The 19,220-nt window shown below is 35.9% G+C and overlaps 1 protein-coding gene across 22 annotated transcripts in view; it reads left to right on the top strand.

Moving 5' to 3' along the window:
* The window catches only part of ESRRG (estrogen related receptor gamma), a 404,199-nt gene that overhangs the window by 343,491 nt on the left and 41,488 nt on the right, over positions 1–19,220 (top strand). For all 22 annotated transcript variants that reach the window (XM_021269894.4, XM_072035520.1, XM_072035515.1 and 19 more), the window contains 2 exons: positions 7,993–8,103; positions 12,658–12,819. In XM_021269894.4, the coding sequence (XP_021125569.1) occupies positions 7,993–8,103; positions 12,658–12,819 (273 nt within the window). The remainder of the gene's footprint in view (positions 1–7,992; positions 8,104–12,657; positions 12,820–19,220) is intronic.

The following is a 19,220-nucleotide window of genomic DNA, read 5'->3' as shown; positions in this document are numbered from 1 at the left end:
GATTTTATATAACTGTTGCAACTCACACTGTTAAGAACTTTTCAGTGACTTCTGGATCTCAGATTAGTTCCAGAATTCAACATCTTCCCAGTTACTAACTGAAATATTGGGAAACTGCACATTATTTTATCTGAAAAGGGTGTTGAGATCCTGATTCATGCTACCAGTACTTCACAGTCCGATTATTATAATGCATTTCATTTTGATCTTCCCATCTCTCTTGAGAGTCGCCAGCAAATGGTCCAGAACTTCAGTTAGACTTCTTTTCTATTAGAGTTGTCACTAGCATAGCTCTTGAATTCTTTATAAGCTTTGCTGGTGTGATCCAGAATGAAGGTCTGCTTTTGACCTTCAAGCATGGGTATGGCCTTGCTCAAACTTACTTTTTGACCTTTACGTCCCCTTGTCTTCCATGCCCTCTCCTTGGATCATCAGTAAAGCCACCTTTCCCTATCTGCTCTTGTCACCTTAAAGTAATGTTTGCAAGTGTATCGATGCAGTAATGACTTCACAGCCCAGCAAACCCTTCCTCATTAAACTGGTTGTAATTTGAGTTCAGAAACAAGATAGCATCTTGTGTAACTATATTTAAATAAATTAAGGTAAGAACTGTGATACCTAGTTAGTGATAGGTTGCCTTTATTTATTCTTATACCTTGTCCCAAGATGCCATATGTATAATCAAAGAAACAAGACGTATACTATTACATATAGTATGGTTATGACATGTAGATGCATTGACATAAAATTTAATGGTGGAATTAGCAACAGTATTTTCTCTGTTATTCATGAAGCTTTGGCAGTATTTTATATGTCTTCCTAGTCATAGTATATTTGTAATCCAGGTAATATGTAAAGAAGTATTATGTGATGGTAGCTTTCACATCAGAAACATCACGGCTTTCTATACTCAGTACTTCAATGTTTTTCTTCCATAGTTTACAAAAATGCACATTTTGTTGCTCTTACTTCAGAAAAATGAAGGAAATTGAATGAAAGTTTTGTAGCCTGCATTTAGTGACCTAATTTCAGTCTTTAAAATCAGCATGAGCCTAGCATCATTCTAATGAAGTTCTGGTGGTATAAAACTCACAAAATAACAAATTTAGGCAGCAGGAACTGAATGCCTGGAGTGTATCTCTTCTAGAAAAGAAACAGATTTTTTTATAAGTTTCTGTGTGAAATGTAAAAGGTATCTTTCGGTAATATTTCAGAGGTAATAATGGGCATTGCATGTTTAGTGCAACAGAGTAGCTGTTCTGTTTTTCTTCTTCATTTTTTTTTTCTTCTTTCTGCACATTCTCCTCTTCTTGAACAGAAATAAAAGGTTCAAGGCTTGTCAGCATCAGTTTATAGATAGCTGTTTAAAAATAATGAGATATTGGGTATTGTAAGGCTCAGGGCTGTCTTGCCAGACTCATTTATTTCCATTCACCTTTTGTCAGAATTGCAGACAGAAGACATTCAATTAAAACCTGTCACCTGTTGCATGTGACCTAATTTGTATTTTTGAGTGTCACAGATTAGGATACTTCGCTTCCTATGGAACCATTAAAAAAATGTAAAGCAACCAAAGCATTCTTACACATTTTATTTCACATTTTCCTCATGTGAATATTCTTCATTGAAGACCACTTGTGCTAAGAAATAATAGAATTTATTTACACAAAATCTCATTTGCATGGGAAAACGAAGTGGATTTTGTGCATGTTCTTTTATGTTTTAATGCAGAAATGACAGTGCACAAAAGTTCAGCATGTAGATGATTGGTTCATGCAAAGTTAATGTTCCTTTCAAGAGAGATTGAGTGCTGAGCTGTGTAAGTAACACATCTATCAGTTCTTTTGTCAAACAAATGAAACAAAACCAAAACACACAAAAAAATAACAACAACAACAAAAATAAACCTCTGGGCTTTAACCAAAGAGATTTTTTTTTTTCAGTTCCTGTGGCAAAATCCATCCTCCTCATCTCATCATTGCAAGAAAAGAATGGATTTGCCAAAATGTTACTTACGTTTGGTTGCCTAGGAACATTTTTGTGTATTAAAAATGGACAAAATCTGAAATGAAACCTTATTTTGAACACACTATTTTATGAATGGAATATTTTTCTCATTTGTTTTTTTCAACCTGGAAAAAGTCTCTGTATGTTTTCAGTTGAGCCGATACTTTTTCCTTTATTTTGGCTAATAGTTTGTTGCAAATCTTTGTCAGAGGAACAGATAAATTAAGCATCTTAAAGTCACAGAGCAAGGTAGATATTAAAGCAATAAACACTGGCTTGTCCTTCTGTGCATTATATGGGCAGGTTCCTAAACAAAATTATTTTATAGGCACTTCTTGGACAGCCAGTTTTATTCCATGCTAACAAATATTTTTTGATACCAACTGAATGTAAAGTAGGAGGATGATTTTCAGACTTCGTTGCTACACTAAGTAATGTGTTTAATAGTGCAGATAGCTATCAGAAGGCAAGACACTAAAGCCTTCCCCTGCTAATTGTTAATTCAGCTGTAGATCAGGAAAGCTTTAATGTGAGCCATAGCTTTTATCTTCTTTGATGACTTAGGACTCTGTTTTCAAAATATTGCCTGCCTAATGGACACATATTTTACATGTCTCACTGACTTTTAACCTGCATACAGTATTATCTAAATACTTTGTAAACTGATTTCAAAAGCTCTCTGGCATCCTTATAATTCAGCACATAAAACAAATATGCAGATTTAGAAGAAAAGATAGCTCACATTACTCTTTTTCTTCATGCTGTGTTACTGGCTGTATGTTTCCACTAGGCTGTGAAAATCCTTTGTGGTTTAAAGTGCAACTATTTCTTCCCCTACAGATTTTTCAAACTTGAGGGTTGAAGCAGTAGCCTGACACTTCTTTAATCCCAAACTATAGAGATCACTGAATTGTCTAAAAAGTAGCTAGATGACCATGTGTTCTTTTGTCTGGATACATCTGTCTGTATTCATGGTAGAAAAATCAAGTTTTTCCCTGTCTCTGTGAATATGCAAAACCCAGAGTTTATAATATTCACCCAAGTTTACGTAGCAAACTTATAAACAGGCACAGTGTGTTCAAGTTGAACTGGAACACCCTATCAAGATGTTGCCCAAAGGAGAACCACATCAGAACCTGCCATTAAAATTCCTTTTGCTGTTTCTAGTTTTGCTGTTAATATTTTTATTTATTTATTTATTTATTGGCCTCTCCTATTGATGTTCCTCTAAAGCTTGTCAAGTTGCAGTTTTCCTGGAATCCATTCTTACTAATTGCACTACAAAATTTACAAATTTAAGGCAATGCTGGGAATCTTAAAGCATCTGTATAAAATGGGTCTTTACCCAGTTACGTATCATAGAAAACATGATGAGAATATATTCAGTACATATAGAGTGCTGTGTTAGAGGTGGACCTTGCCAGAAAAGCATTGGCGTAGAACACATCTGCTTACTCTAACTCACTTATGAGGTAAGGGTATGGAAAGGAAGCAGAATTTGAAACTTCCTTAGGTCAAAAGAGGCTTGGTACTTTCCACTACTTTCCACTGGTGTAGTGGAAAAAGTGAGATAGATTTGACTTACTCAGATGCTAGTTCATGTTTAAGTGAATTAGGTTTACTTTTTTCCAAATGAAAAGCAATTTCAGATTACAGACAGTAAGCAGTTTCTTATTGGCAGTCCTGGTATTGATAGGTCTTGATCTGAACATGTGGGCAAATGCTTTGCACGTCAGCCTGAGGATTTCCTGTGGGTGTAAGTGTTCAATGCAAAGGAGAAGAACATTTGTGGGACGAGTGGTCGAATGAGTGCTGGAGGCTCGCATCCATGGTAAGGAGGGGACAGAAAAGAGGAAGAAAGGCAAGTTATGAAGGAATAAATGGTATACTTTGGATGTGACTTGGATCTATGTGGAAAAATAGCAGACGGTTAAATATGATTATCATACGGAGGACCTGAATCACAAAACGAATGATATACTGGGACAAGGGCAATCTTTTTGATTATATAGCACTGGTCACAGTGGGGTACCTGTCACACACGACTGCTTCAGGGCCATGTGAGACAAGGACTACAGAAAAGGAATAATAATTTGCAACAGTGTTTGTGAAGGAGGAAGAGATGAAAAAAAAAGGAGAAAATAGAGAGTTCAGGTTTGCCTATGTTTGTTTGGATTGAAAAACCTGGTGTGTAGCTCATTTTGTACATCAGCTCTAGTATTCAGTTATTTGTGTGGATAACTTTGAGGATGCTTTCACTTCAGAGTGACTGGCCAATATCACTTTGTTTTACATTGGTGAGCATTTGAGAGAAAGTCCTGGAAAGATTGTTTGAGGAACCAGGATGTGAACCTTCTTTGTAGAAGCTAGTATAATAACTATGAGACCATTTCTTTCCTTATGGTCAGATGAAGAAATTCTTATTTTGTATTAGTAACTGTAATTACCTTCCTTAAAAAAAGATGTAGCAATTGCTCTGATGTACATAGTTTCCATCTCTCTCTATATTACAGTTCAAGTTTAATCCTTATCCTCTGAGCTTTGTTAATCATGCCAGAATGCATTATTACGCATCATTCTTGAGCAGAAGAGTTCATGAGTTGTGCTTGTCCTAAGATGTAAAGTGAATGTGTTGAACTTGCCTGTTGAAATCACATTATAACTGGTAGCAGGCCTGTTATTTCTCTTGATACCAAAATAAGACTCCCTGTGGTCACCCATGTTTTTCTCATTTGGGCTTTTGTTTTTGTTTTTCTACTGAGGAATTTAAAAATTAAGCTCAGCGTTGAGGAATGTGAAGAGTCAACTTTCTTCTCTTCAGCGGAGCTTTGTTCAGTGATGCTAATGGATATTTTGACCCTTAACAACTGTAATGATAATACCTGCAGTGCAAGCCATTCCAGGATCTGACATTAGTTTATATGGGTGGGATGAGTATCTTTCTTTTCACTTTGCAGCTGGGGATACTGATAGAGCAAAATCAGAAGTCTACTTAACTTCTTTCACCCTGTACTATAGCTAGGTGGTACAATACCCTCTTTAGTAATCTGAGTAAAGAATGTGTGTTAAATTATAGCAGTTACCTCGGTGATCAAGATGTTAAAACCCTCCTCCCAAATGAAGATCTATGTGGACAAAATTGCCTTTCTTTCTTTCCTTTATTTTTCTAACAAAGAAGGCATCATCTGTTACCATCTTGAGAGCAGACAAATGCATATTTTTGTAATGAATTATATTATGCAGGCTATAGGAATTACAGGGGAAAATGTGTAGAAATGTATACCTACCCAGGAACCTCTGGGTTTCAGTTTGCTATCTTCCACTCTCTGATAAGTTTTTACCAAATATGAGGTTGGTATCCTTTATTAAGGAGTGTCTTGTATTGTGTTTACTCCTATAACAACACTTGGGAAGTAAAACACCAGTTAGGGTTTGTTAGATTATCAGAAATTGATGCTAAAATAGTTATTTTGTAATGGCATTAGGAGAGAGGCAATCTTAGAAGCTAAAATGATGGTAACCTCCTTATCAGTTTTAATGAAAGGGTTATAAGCCTGTAATTTATTTTCTGTTTGTATTGTGTTATCAGAAATCTTTTCACATTAGAATAGGAATTAGTTATGTTATAGAATCATGTAATTTAAAAATGTTTAATACTGTTATTCCTGAATTATTTAGAATTGTAATATTTCTCTTAAAAAAAAAAAAATAAAAGCTGTAAATACTGGTATGTATATGTATATAGGCGAGTGCATGTATCTACAAATAATTTTGCTATCGCAACATTTGTCTGTGTTTCCTTCCATTGAGTATGCAAATGGCTTGAATCTTGGAAAATGCAAAGGAGATTAAAAAAAAAAAGTTCATGTTGGTAGATTTATATTATTTTAATTTAAGGCTACAGTTCCATTACTTTTTTATTAAACATGCTTCTGTCTGATGCTATCCATCTTTTATCACTATGAAATCTGCTCCCAAACAGAAAGAAGGATGGCATCTGAATTATGCAGAAATCATTTTCTGTCTGCTTTTCTTCAAATGCTGGGCAGTCTTCTTTATAATCCCACCAATATCATGTGGCTCGTTCTAATCCTTTGCCTATTTCTGAATATTTAATTGTCAAACTTTGGTCTTCTGCTATTTGTTTTTACAGCAGTGTGTTGTCCCAGGTGTCATTTTCTTTGCATATAGCTCAAGAAATACACTTCTTGAGTTTGGGGATTGAAATGTATACACTTCTACAGTAAACTGAATGAAATTTCGCTGTGAAATTTCACAGGTGATCAATATCCAATGACCTGGTGAGCAAAAAGTGTTGAGCACTGTTACTGCATCCAGTGCACTGCTTTATGCTTACAGTCATTGGTTGGGACCTTACGCCAAGTATCTTCTGTGTTTCTAACTTTTCCACATATTAACAACCTCTCTAGGCAAATGAGAATACCATGTACAAAACCTTCACTCCAAGCAGAGGAGCATAAATTTAGATCTTTAAAGTCCATCATCCTCAGTTCAGTTATGGGGTACTCTGGTAGGTTAGTGTCATGCCAGCTCAGAGTGAGAGAGAGATCAGGAAAAGGAAAAAAGCAAGAGAGAGAAAACAAGAAGAATGAAAAACAAAACAAACAGTTGGCCTTGAATTCCTGGCTGTTTGGTAAAATGGCTTTTTTCTACCAAACTCTTCATATATCTACCAAATCCTCTTTGTTTGTTTTTTTTTTTTTTTTAGGATGAAAGAGGAGTGGCAGATGTTTCCTGGTAACTAGACTGTATACTGCCAGTGCAGCATGTAGATTCTGTGATGTCTTCTTTTTGTTGTGCACATAAACTGCAAAATTTTTGGTGGTAGCTTCTCTGCAGTCCAGAAGCCAGTTCTGGAGGTATTTCCTGCGAGGAAGAGAACAAAGAGATCAGAGTAGTATTGTAGGGCATAATAATGGCAATAGAAAAGATCGAGGGAAGAGAGCTAAAATGGAAGAGGAAAAGCAAAGTGAGAAAGTGAGCTGCACTTTATTCCATCACTTGCAGGGATCACTGATACGTAACGTGTCCTTGCATTCTTGTGTAGTTAAATCCATGTCATCAGGGACAAATGTTGTGCTTGGTGTTACTTGACCTATTGCCCTGCATATATGCTGAGTTTTTCAACTTCAGCATTGTGTTACTACTTGGTTATACTGACATTTTTCGTGGTAGTTGGGAAATCCATCTGGGTGACTCAGAAGGAAATACAAATACTTTGTTGTTTTGAAGGACGTACCATCCTTATTTTCCTTCCTTTTTTTCATTTTGTCTATGAGAGAAGCTACAGTTTGTTTCAGGAAAGTAAACTCCCTTATATCCGATCAAAACGGGTATCAGAATGCTTTCATTGAAGCAATGAACAATTTGGAAGATGAACACACATGTTAATTCATCATTGCTGACATCTAAATGAACACCTACACAATTTCTTTCAAACTCTCATGAACCACTTTGGGTCTTTAATCCGCATATACTTTCTTATATTACTAAGGTATTTACTTCGTGTTCTCTAGACATGGTAATTAAAAGTATTGCTTTTGACTACCTAGACTGTCTACAACACCAGTTGTTTCTAAAGTTCTAATTCTCTGTTTCTGTACTTAAAATGTTTGCTTGTATATCCATGGTGTTTATTACAGCTTTGAACTTCTGCTTCTGCTAAAGAAGACTTAAGATCAAACTCTTTCAAATGGAAACTAAACTCATTAGCTGTGTTTAATAATATGTAAAAATTAACAAATGGTTTGAAACGGATAGGAAATTATGTTGTATACTTGGTCTTGCATGTGTGAAAATCTAAACAGCTTGCAAATACGTGTAGTGTTGTTTTGCCTTGCTTCTAAAATTACTCTTTTGAAATAAATACATATTTTAAATAAATCTTGGAAGGCAGGAGATGGAAGATTAAGGGCATCCTCATAATATATTTAATGGCATGTTTGCTTATTTTTCCCAATGCAGGTGTCCGCCTAGACAGAGTACGTGGAGGTCGCCAGAAGTACAAGCGCAGAATAGATGCAGAGAATAGCCCATACCTGAACCCTCAGCTAGTTCAGCCAGCAAAAAAGCCATGTGAGTACACCAGATATTTGAAGTTTCTCTTTCAATACTAGGTATTGACTCCTAGTCCTGTTTGCTAAGCTCCTTCTGACTGGTACAAGATTTTGGGCAGAATATATTGCCATAACCCTATACCCATTTAGCTGTTAACATATTTTGATTTAAATATGCTCATCCTTTCTCAACTGGAGTTGAACAAAGAATACTTTTACAGGTGGAAGTGTATAAAAGCATGGTTTATGCAGTGCAAATTTTACATTTACGGGTTATCTTTATTTTCAGTGGTACATAAAACGGTTCATACTGTGATCATTAGTTCATTGAAGCTTCTAGTTTCAGATTTCACAAGAAAGTGATTTTTGTGGTTTTCACTAACTAAATGAGTTTGACTGCTCAACCTCCCAATGAAAATACATTAAGGGCCTCATTAATTTATACCTATAGATTAATACACTACCTAGCGTTAGATTAAAACAGCAATATGCCACACTAATAACAAGCATAGATTGGTAGTTAGGACACTGGTACCCTTATAAGCATGATGGGTTTTTTGTTTTGTTTTGTTTTAATGATGTCCTTGATTGTATCTTGCCAGGCTGAAATTAAAAGAGAGAGAGATCTGATCATCTCATTGCCAAAATACAAGTTCCATCCTCTTTGCGATTAGCTAAAAATAGTTAGGGGTTTTGCTTTGCAGCTTATATAAACTCAAGCAGTGACTGTACTAATTCCATGAAGTAAATTTAATAGCATTATAGCTGTAGTGCAAGAGACTAGTGTATTGCCCTGCAAAGGCATACACTCTTTATCAAATGCTGTAAACCTTTTCAAATTCAAATCAGAATTCGCACATTCAGTTGCTTCTGTCATGAAGGTTAATTTGCTCTTAAAACAGAGAAATAAAACAGAGAAATAAGGAGAGGAAATTCCTTCTCTTGCATTTTCTTCTGTAACCGTGCCTCTGACAGAAAAAGACAACACATATTTGTAGGTTCTTGAAAATACCTGGCTGTATGGAAAGTGAAATTGTTTCAGTTTGTGTTCCCCAGTAGGGGACAGTGCTGTGTACAATACGTTTGAGCATATGGGGATCTGGAGAGCAAATAAACAGTCTTTGAACTGTAAGTGAAAGGGCATTTTAGCTGTGTCAAAGAAAAAACAGCCAGTTTTACATAAAATTAAGGCTTAAGTGAACATATGGCATAGTTTCCTTTTGCCTTTCCAAAAAACATTATGCTGATTATATTCCTTCAATTGTCCAATCTGGCATCTTCTACTCAGCCTACATAAGCTGTCCCACCGTTCTGTAAATACAATCTAGGGCTGCACTAAGCAGATTTTGCACATTATAATAAAAACTTTCTGATAATACAATAAAATTTAATAAACTCTAATGCTTAATTTCATTAGAGGTTTAGTTTTCCTGGGTGCACAGATTGTCAGTTTTTCATTTACTTGATATTGTCATTGAGTAGAAATGATGATAGCCTAGCATACGAAAAAGCCAAGACCAAAAAGGGGAAAAAAACAACAACAACAACAAAAAAACAACAAACCAAGCCCTTTGATATGAATGAGGTTAACACTGTTGTACTCAAATACAAGAATCTCCGTGTAAACCCAAGATTACTGCAAAGTAGCAAAGTAATACATTATGGTACCTTTAAGATGATAACTATACCAATTTCTGTAAGCTCCGTTTGTCAGAGATAAACCAACCTCCTTATAAATCATTACTCATTATCTAAATGCCTCCTTTCATTTTCCTCAGCTTGTCTAATTACAAACATTTTTGTAACAAACATTTATAAAACTTAATTTTCAGATCCTGTCAGATAAGTGTCAGGACTTGAAACAGTTGAATCGGTTTTGTGTGGAACTAGCCTGGGAGGTTTTCTGGACCCTGACTGATAGTTTGTGCATAACAAAGGCACAGGAATGAAAATTGGGTTCTATTGATTCTAATTAGGGAAACATTAAATAAGATTTACCTAGAAACAGTGCTCATGGCTATTCAATTTCCTGAGTGATGGGGCTTTCTGAGTACATTCAGAATTTTTCTATGCCATATTCTAGCACATGCTTCATACGTGCATACATATAGAATACATGCAGGCATGCTAAGCTACATACATGTATATGTAGCTCTTCTCCCTCTAGTGAAAGAATGGGTGTTTGGAGGATCTTTCCTAGACCTACTTCTGGCCTATATTGCATTTTTCAGCTTCACCATGAAATCTCGTGGCCTGCCCGTAGATCTTGCTGATTGGGAAAATAAAAGAATTTGAGATTTTGTGAGTCATAAACCAAAATATACAATATTCCCGAATTGTATGCAAAAAAATCATTGATGAGGAACCTCACTAAAAAATATAAGAGGTTCTTTAGCCATTTCTTTTGTTTACATGGAAAAATCAAACAAACAAACAAAAAAAAAAAACACAGAACTTAGGGCCCTGAGTGCTTCTTCTTCATTTATTTATCATTAGTTAAAAAACACAAAGTTGAAGTCCTCATAGATATGTTTTGATATTAAAGTACATTTATCCTACTTTTCAGAAGATATAGAGATAACGGGAATTTGGGAAGAAGCAACATTATCTGTTCTCTCTTATAACTTGATGTTTTCTGTATGAAATTCAAAATCATAAGGAAAGACTTTAAAATTTAAAAAAAATAATGTGCAAAGGCTGTTTGCAATATAAGTTAAAACTACCATCTGTCATCTTTAAATAAGAATAGAATTTCTCATTAATCAGTTTGATAATAAGTAGAATATTGAGATCAAGAATTACTCAGTTGGCATAGTTCCTATAAAACATGAATATATCCCCTTGTAATAAAACACGCTTGATGTGATGGTTTCCAGTTGGCTCTTGCACTTATTTTATGAAAGCCTAACATATATCACAATTTCTGACACACAAATCTGGAATAAGGCAAAAAACTGGAGAGACAGTAGATCAGAATCAAGAAGCCTATGCCACAAACGAGCTGTAAAGTATCAGAAATCAGAATCAAGTGAGTATTTTATGGAAATCTGTCATGGGTTGGTAGGGAGCCCCTCTGACACTCCTGGGCAAGCTTCCATTGCAGTTCCCCCACAGGAGAACAGCATGGTCCAGCCTGTGATTTATATGCAGAAGGAAAATAATACTAATTCTAACTGCTTGCTCTGCAGTCAGAAAATACTTTGCACCTTCTCCCCATGGAATCCCATTTATATCAAGCCCCGTGACTCTTTATCCTAAGAAGGGAAACAGCTTACTGTAAATTCATTGAAGAGTGTTCTTTGGGCTTGACATTTTGGTGGTGCAATTGAGGTCAGAAGATGTACCTACCATAAAAAGGTACAAATGTAAATACATTTGGAATTATAATCTATGCTGTATTAGGAGGTTTAATGAATTAGTTCGTTTCCCATTTTTCAGTTCTGTGTTCTGAGAGTAACAAATCCGGCTCCTATATGGAGATAAGATACTTCCATTGTTTCTCCATGTAACTATAGTGCTCATTTTTTGTTTATTCTGCTTGTATAGGATAACAACTCTGTGTTGTAAATCCTCCAGGCTCTTCTGTTCTTTGTTTTTGGTTTTCCATATAATTTAATTGATTATTCCAAATAAATTTCACAATTTATATGGATGGAAAAGTAAATTTTAAACATACAAATGAAAATGATATTTAGGTAAAAATAGTAAGTGTGTGCATATGATAAAGCATCATTCTTTGCATAAAACCAGTTTTTAAAGGTAGTATTTGCATCCTTGTTTCTTTCCTTAGTTTTGCACTCTTTAGTTTAATTGGCTTTAATAGCTCTTCCTTGCTAGAAATGAGAGATTGTTACTCTATTTTTATATTATTTTTATACATTTTTACTTAAATAAGCTGATTTTATACCTGAATCTTAATTTGCATGTTTCACTGAAAAGCAAATATATGACAACACCCCCACTTTTCTCACAAGATAGGCCCCAAAGTGTACGGATTCATTACTAGTTTTTTAACAGGCTCGATACCCATGATATAAGATATATAGAATAATAAGCACTGAGAAAGTCCTGATGTTGTTTCTGTTACAACTGTTCAACAGGGACATCTGAAATGGAAAATGGTCGTTGAAATTGCTGACAGACACTGCAAATTTCAGTGATTGACTAATTGCTTGTGGTATTTCCTTGCTCAAAAAATACCAACGCCTTTGGGTTTTTTTTCAGGTAGTTAGGGGAAGGCAGAACTTTTCAAGATTGCACTGTCCAAAATGCATTCTAATGCATGAAGATTTTTCTACAGTTTGTACTCTGATATTAGGAGGTGATCACGTATTTCTACATTCCATTAAATTTACATTCTTAAGAACATACACGTCTAGCTCGATGAACATTGTTAATGGATCGGATTTGGCTGTGCTGTAACTGCTTGTAGAAGCCAGTGAAATTACAATAAGGTTTAATTAGGTCCGGTATCTTAAGACAAATTCTTGTGCACTTTGAAATGTGAGCCATCTGTTTAAAAAGCAGAATGATGCTACTGGTGATCTTCTACTGTTCTGGGCCATTTTTACAGATAACAAGATTGTCTCCCATTTGCTGGTGGCTGAACCAGAGAAGATCTATGCTATGCCTGACCCCACTGTTCCAGACAGTGACATCAAAGCACTTACCACTCTTTGTGACCTGGCAGACAGAGAACTGGTGGTGATCATCGGATGGGCTAAGCATATTCCAGGTACATATAGTATTTATTGCAAATAAATGACATACGTAAATCATCACATCTGTTGTTATGCTCTGGTTTAAAAAAAAATAAAAAAAGATTTGTTCCCTCACTACAATGCATAAAATTTTCTTAAGGCTCCAGATTATTCACATTGGACATAGGTTAGATGATACTATATCTTATTTTGGAAATGGTATTATTCTTGCTATGAGTATAAGCACGATTGTAAGTTTCACATTCTGTTCATGTGAAACTTATATTTCATTCTTTACTTATATTTTCATTTATTACTTATATTAAGATAAACTTGCTATCCAGAGCGTTATCCTGGTGGGAAAGGTAGTATAAGCACTCTGCACTCATATTATTCAGCAAGAGTCAAATGTAGTCTAGCTCCTCTATTCCATAAAGGCTGCACTATCTTATACTGACTGGAGGAGGTGCAAAAATTCAGATGTATTTTGGCATGACACGGAGGAGTTATTCTCTTCCTTGAACAGACTAGCGTGAGAACTGGGTTGTTCCAGCAGTTCCGTAGAAAGAACTGAATTGTACCAAAAGGTCTCTTCCAGTATCTTGGTAATTCCTCGGTCTGTATGAAATGGGTTGGACTCGACAACTCTTAAATGTTTGGATGTTTTTAAAGCTAACTGTCACCTGTCTCAGCCAGAAAAGCAGTCATCAGAAGTATTCTCTCACAAGATTAGTGATTTCTTCAGATAACATTTGAAGTATATTTTCTTTTTACTCAGTGCTGTGGTATTTCTGCTTCTTCTGAGGGCAAATAAATAAGCTCGTAGGGAGTCTCCAGGGTTGTCAGTCTGTCACCTTTCACAAATGGTAAAGTTACACAGAAAATAGTGGCTTTTTTTTCTTGTTTCTTGGGGTATTTTCTCAGTCCAGCAGATGAGTGGGCATGTTTATGTGTTTTCATCAGCTCATTAGCTTTCTAATTTCGACAGTGAAGCCTTATTGAACATAAGAACTGATATCCTTTAGTTCCTCTGAGTAATACAACATCCTCATTTTATACATGATTTTGGGATACTGCAATATTAATGATAGAATAAATATTGCAGTCTGTTGTCTGCTTATCAAAGCTAAATATATTTTATTTCCAGTATCCAAAGAAATCACAAAAATAGTCTTCTACTACTAGTAGACATAAAGCAGAACGGTGAGAGCCTTGAATCTTCTTCATTCATTCAAACAGGGAGCATACTGTCTATACTCCAATGTTTTACTTTTTTCCTACGATTCTTTGACATTTATGATTGATTGATGATTGTACAAACATAAACTTTAGGTAAGGACTGGCTCTTCCTTTATTTTTTTTATTTTTTTTATTTTTTTATAATTCATGCTAACCAGCTCAAGGCCTCAGTTCTTTTAATAGGTGGTTTTGGGTCATATTAGATAAATATAAATACTAACACAGTGTAATAATAACATAACTTTTATGTTTATGGAAATTTATTTTGATTCAGATGAAAGAAAACAGCCTACAGATTCTCAAATAGTCAGTATGCCACACAGTTGAAATGTAGTCATTCTCTGTGCTGCAAATGGTGAATAAACAAGCTTTTGTATCACAAGCAATGTTTTTCTGGTACAGTTAACTTATTTCTGTCTCCTTAAACTAGTTTGTCTTTATGCTTTGAATGCTACAGTAATTTCTTTAATCAAATTGATGGAAGTCCCTTTCCCAGCCCACACTGAAACCAATTTATTGGTCATGATACGCCAGCTATGTTGCTAACAGTCGTAACGAACTGTCAGGCAATATCGCAGTGAAGCTAATTTGAAGTCATTAGGTGTGCAGCGTTCAGGCAACAATTTGTTACAGTGGTTAGGAACACAGCTGACATTTCTGAATGGCTTTGTTCAGAGCAGTTCTAGATGAGCCCAGGCAAATTGTAAACTAATTTAAACATCACTCTATATTATACTAGCTACTTTGTCTTACACTGGTTGCTAATAAAGCACCCCAAATTAAGTCAAAATAAGTTAAACAGGTGAGTTTGAGTTTCATCTTTGGAAGATACCTAGATCACCTTAACCAAAATAGAATAGTTCTCAAAGAAGTCAGTCACACTCCAGAGTAGTTGCAAGGAAACTTTTGTCAGCTTGATTTGTGAATGTGTTACATATCTTTGATTTGGCTGGAGGGGTAGAAAGAGCAGAGGGATGAGACTGAACGGCCTTTAAAATGATGGCTTGGCTAGCATGAAAAATCTATTGGATGCTGTAAAGTGGCATTGAAAATTTAAAGTCTGCAGTCTGAACTGGTTGAGGAATATTTCTGACATGAGGCAGCCCTTTATTACAAGGTAAACTCAAAAGCACACCTGCCATGGCAAAACCGCATGTGTAAGTTTACTCATTTGACCCCACTTAGGTATGGGGAAAAAATAAAGTACTAAACAGGGAAAAAAAGGTCCTATAAGGCTTCTGGTAACAGGGCAGTGATAAAACCTGTGCTTGTTTTCTGGCGCTTGATCACAAAAATCAAAATTTGAAAGGGCTTGACATGGTAAAGGGCAAATGTGATGAGCTGTTGCAGCTTGGTTTTGAATGATGGAGTGCTGTTGAACTTGGACTGCCTAAGCTCAGCTGATGTCTGGCACAAAACAACTTGTAGAAAAGCCCAGCCTGGTGTTAGCTGCCTGTTGTCTAAGCTAACAAATGTTACCCTAGGCATTAACAGAACTGAACTGGGAAGAGGATGAGTTAGAAAAAGGTGCAAATTGTATGCAAGTTCTCTGCAGTTTAGTGGACCTAGTAAAGCAGACCTTGGTATACATCTTTTGGAACAGATTAATTACACCTGTAGTGAATTTGTGCCTAACACAGCAAATCAGCAGTCAGCAAATCTTTCTTTACTATAGCGATTTCTTAAGGTTCAGTGTAATTACAGGCCCTTATATATTATAATAACTAATAAAAGATCTTGGTTGTAAGGCATTGCAATTACAAATAAAATTTGTGTTTGTGGAAGAGAAACAAGCAATGTTTCTGTTGTTCTAACAAAAAGTCTTTTTAGTGAGCTTATCTATAAAACAGTAATAATGCAGCATGCATTCTCCTATAGTCAACGATTTCCCATTGCAGTCACAAGACTAAAAATTGTTTTAAAATTATACAAACTTTAAATGCTTTCATAAAATCATTAGTACTTTTGTGCTATTGGAAACATTTGCAATAGTTGCTTTTATTGAACAAAAAGTCTATGCCATCCACAAAAGGAAATATTGAAAGAAAAATATATATGGAAAGCCTTTATCAGTAAATAGAATTAGTCTCCTTGCATTTATAAATCAAATAAATGGAAAGTGTGTTGTTATGAAACATGACCATGTCTTATCTGAAGAAGAAAAAGATCACAATGGCATTAGGAAATGCTTGACTTTAGTTAGAGGAGTGTAAGGGCACAAGAACAGATGATGGTGCCCTAATAGCCCTTTTTAAGAATGACAGGGCCCCGCCATTAGCATCCTTTTATATCCTTGGAAATTGCTCATGCCTCGCTTTTCTGGTTCCTATCTGCCTGACTCTTTTTTATTTCTCTTTCAATTTCATCCGCGCTCGGATAAGCGCATGCTAACACAATATGATTGAGCTGTAAAATGGAACGCTGTCGCCTCTAATCTCTTTTATGTAGATATGGAGGTACTTCCACACTCCACTTCATTCTCTCTTCATTGTTGGCCTTTTTAGAATGTGTTGCCGAGTAATGGAGGCTCAGTCAAATATTAGAGCTAGGTTTCACAGGGTGTGATAAGAAGATTATCAGCCCAGCAGTCAGATCTATTGTTGTTCTTTGTGTCAGATTAAAATATTCCGATGTACTGTAACTTCGTTAGTAAAATACTGAAGGTGCTTAGGGAGAGACTGATGCTGCTTCATCTCCTGCCTGATGAGACAAAACCCCTATTAACTGACCTAAATAAATTATAACTATATTTCTGAAGCCTCTGCAAGACTTTTGTTTTGTTTTGTTTTGTTTTGTTTTGTTTTGTTTTGTTTTATTGTCTCACTTAAATAAGAGAGACATGCTTAATTCAATATTTACTTTTGTTTGAGTTTCCCAGTGTTTGCTTTGTATTTTGGGGAGGATCCATTTTATTTTGGGTCTATTGTATTAATTAAACTCTTTTCCAGTATGGAGTGGAATTCTGCTGATACCTAGTCACAGTTTCAGAGTCGTTTAGACACGAATTCTGTAATGTAACTATCTCATTGACATTCAGCAAAAACGTGCAATGTTCTTTTCATATTAAGTGGAGGCAGGAAACATTAAGCTCTTAAAAATGTGCATAACAGGAAGCTAAAGACAAAATGTTCTCTAAAAAATTTGCATGCATGAAAAAACATCAACCAGACCATAGAAATCAACGTTTTGCACTTAAAATGAAAAATTTGTTTGGAAACAGTAAATCAGACTAATACATCAAAAATAACTAGTTACATTATTTAGTAAAATAAGCCCGCTTGTCTTCAACTGTGTAACAGTTCAGTGTTCAGCAGTAACAGAGCTTAAGAAAGGGAATTGTTAGAAATTGATACTGCCACTGGTGCCAGTATTAAAAAAAAAAAAAAAAGCATGATTTTGATGGAGCGAATCCAAGGATGTTTTGAATAGTTTAGTGCTAATGTTAATGTTTTATGAAACATTATTGTTCCGGCATACTCTTTCTGGAGGACAATATTTAAGCTTTCCTTTCCAGAGCAGCTCTCAGGGGTATGCTTTAACATTTTAATACTGAACAGGAACATGATTTGCTGCAGAGTTGTCGTTTCCAAAATGCCCTTTACTCATCATTTGTTACAGAAATTCTGCCCCATGTAGGTAAAAGTACAGAGAAAAAGTTGACCGTAGTCACTTCTGGAAAGCTAATGTTCGAGGGAGCATACATGGTACATCAATGCAGACATGAATTGGGTACACACTTCATGGTAGTGTTAATGCTGGTAGGACTCTGAAGACAGGCTGTATGTTGGAACTACCTCGTGTTTATAATCATATATGTTTTAGCTATAGACAACATCCTGTTTGTTGTCCAAATCCTTCTCTGGGTTGTTAATTGGAGCAGCTAACACAGAATATCAGCTCTGCAAGGAGGATAGACGTCTTCCTCTAAGTCCATACCACGCTGCTGTAAAATTTGTTGTTTCTGCTGAGGTTGAGGCCTTCTGAAGCCTCTTGTGCTGCCAGCTGAGTTGAGGACCGTTCCAGACAACATGACAAGGCCCGCTAAGCTATCTCAGTGTCCCCTGCCACAGGGTCACCCTATTCCAGAGACAGGTGGGCATGTAAATGTGATGTTACATGCTCATGTAACGTGGAATGGAGTATGAGCTGTTTCGTGCTGACTAGGCGGTTTGTAGTGATAATAACTTGAGCCTCCTGGGGAATCAGGACATCCCGCCCTTTATCAGTGTGCTATCTTGGACACTTTGAAAGTTCTCTTTGCCTTCCGTTCATCAAAAGCCCACTGCTTTTCTCCTCTTCTACAAATATGCACTAATTATGGAAATCAGGCATGCTTTTCATATGACAGAAATGTTTTTGAACTCCCAGACTCACAGCCATACACCATCTGAGGGGCATTGGGCTTTACAGGTAGAAATTCCATCCAAAAGGTTTCTTAAAAGCTGCAGACTACCCTCACCTCAGTCACTAACTTGTATAATGTAGGAAATGAGCAATTGACTGTTGGTTTTATTTTTGAACATTAGCATGGATCGGCCAGCACTGCCAGGGTTTAGATCACAATGCTGATTCCAGCTACTCTGAGCAGTATAGATCAGCAATGTGCCTAAAATGTCAACAGTTCATCTATCCCACTGTTTACATCAGTGTTTTTAATATCATCTAAAGTGATAGGAATGGTGATATTTTTCTTTCTTTCACATTTTTTGAAAATAGTACCACGAGAATGTGCAAGTGATTTTCAAGGCTGGGAGGAGGTTGGATTTCCAGGAAAATATATGAATAAATATGTACATAGTCTCATCATTTTCTGAAAAAAAGAAAAAAGAAAAAAAAAAAAAACAGGAATCAGCAGTGTGGGAGAAGGGTAGTTATGTAAAAGTCCATTTGTTAATTTTAAAATCATTTAATTTATCCAATTGGGATATGATGACAGACTATTCTTGACAGATTTGTTACTGAAGCCAATGGCAAAAATTTTGCCAATTTGAGTAGAAAAAGGAGTAGACTCTGTGTGACTAGAGATGCACATACTCTTAGTGTGTCTGCTCATCAAAAAAGACTGCTTCCAGGTCGGGATTGAGACAGACAGCAATGGAGAGGTGAGGAACTTTCTTGTAGTATTGGATATAGATGTCCTAGGGTAAAAAGACCACTAGAGTTTCTGGGATAGTCACTTCTGGCATCTTTTACTAGC

This window comes from Anas platyrhynchos, chromosome 3, assembly GCF_047663525.1.
Source record: "Anas platyrhynchos isolate ZD024472 breed Pekin duck chromosome 3, IASCAAS_PekinDuck_T2T, whole genome shotgun sequence".
Lineage (NCBI taxonomy): Eukaryota > Metazoa > Chordata > Aves > Anseriformes > Anatidae > Anas > Anas platyrhynchos.
Note: the sequence above shows the minus strand (reverse complement) of the source record. Positions and strands in the feature narration are given on the sequence as shown.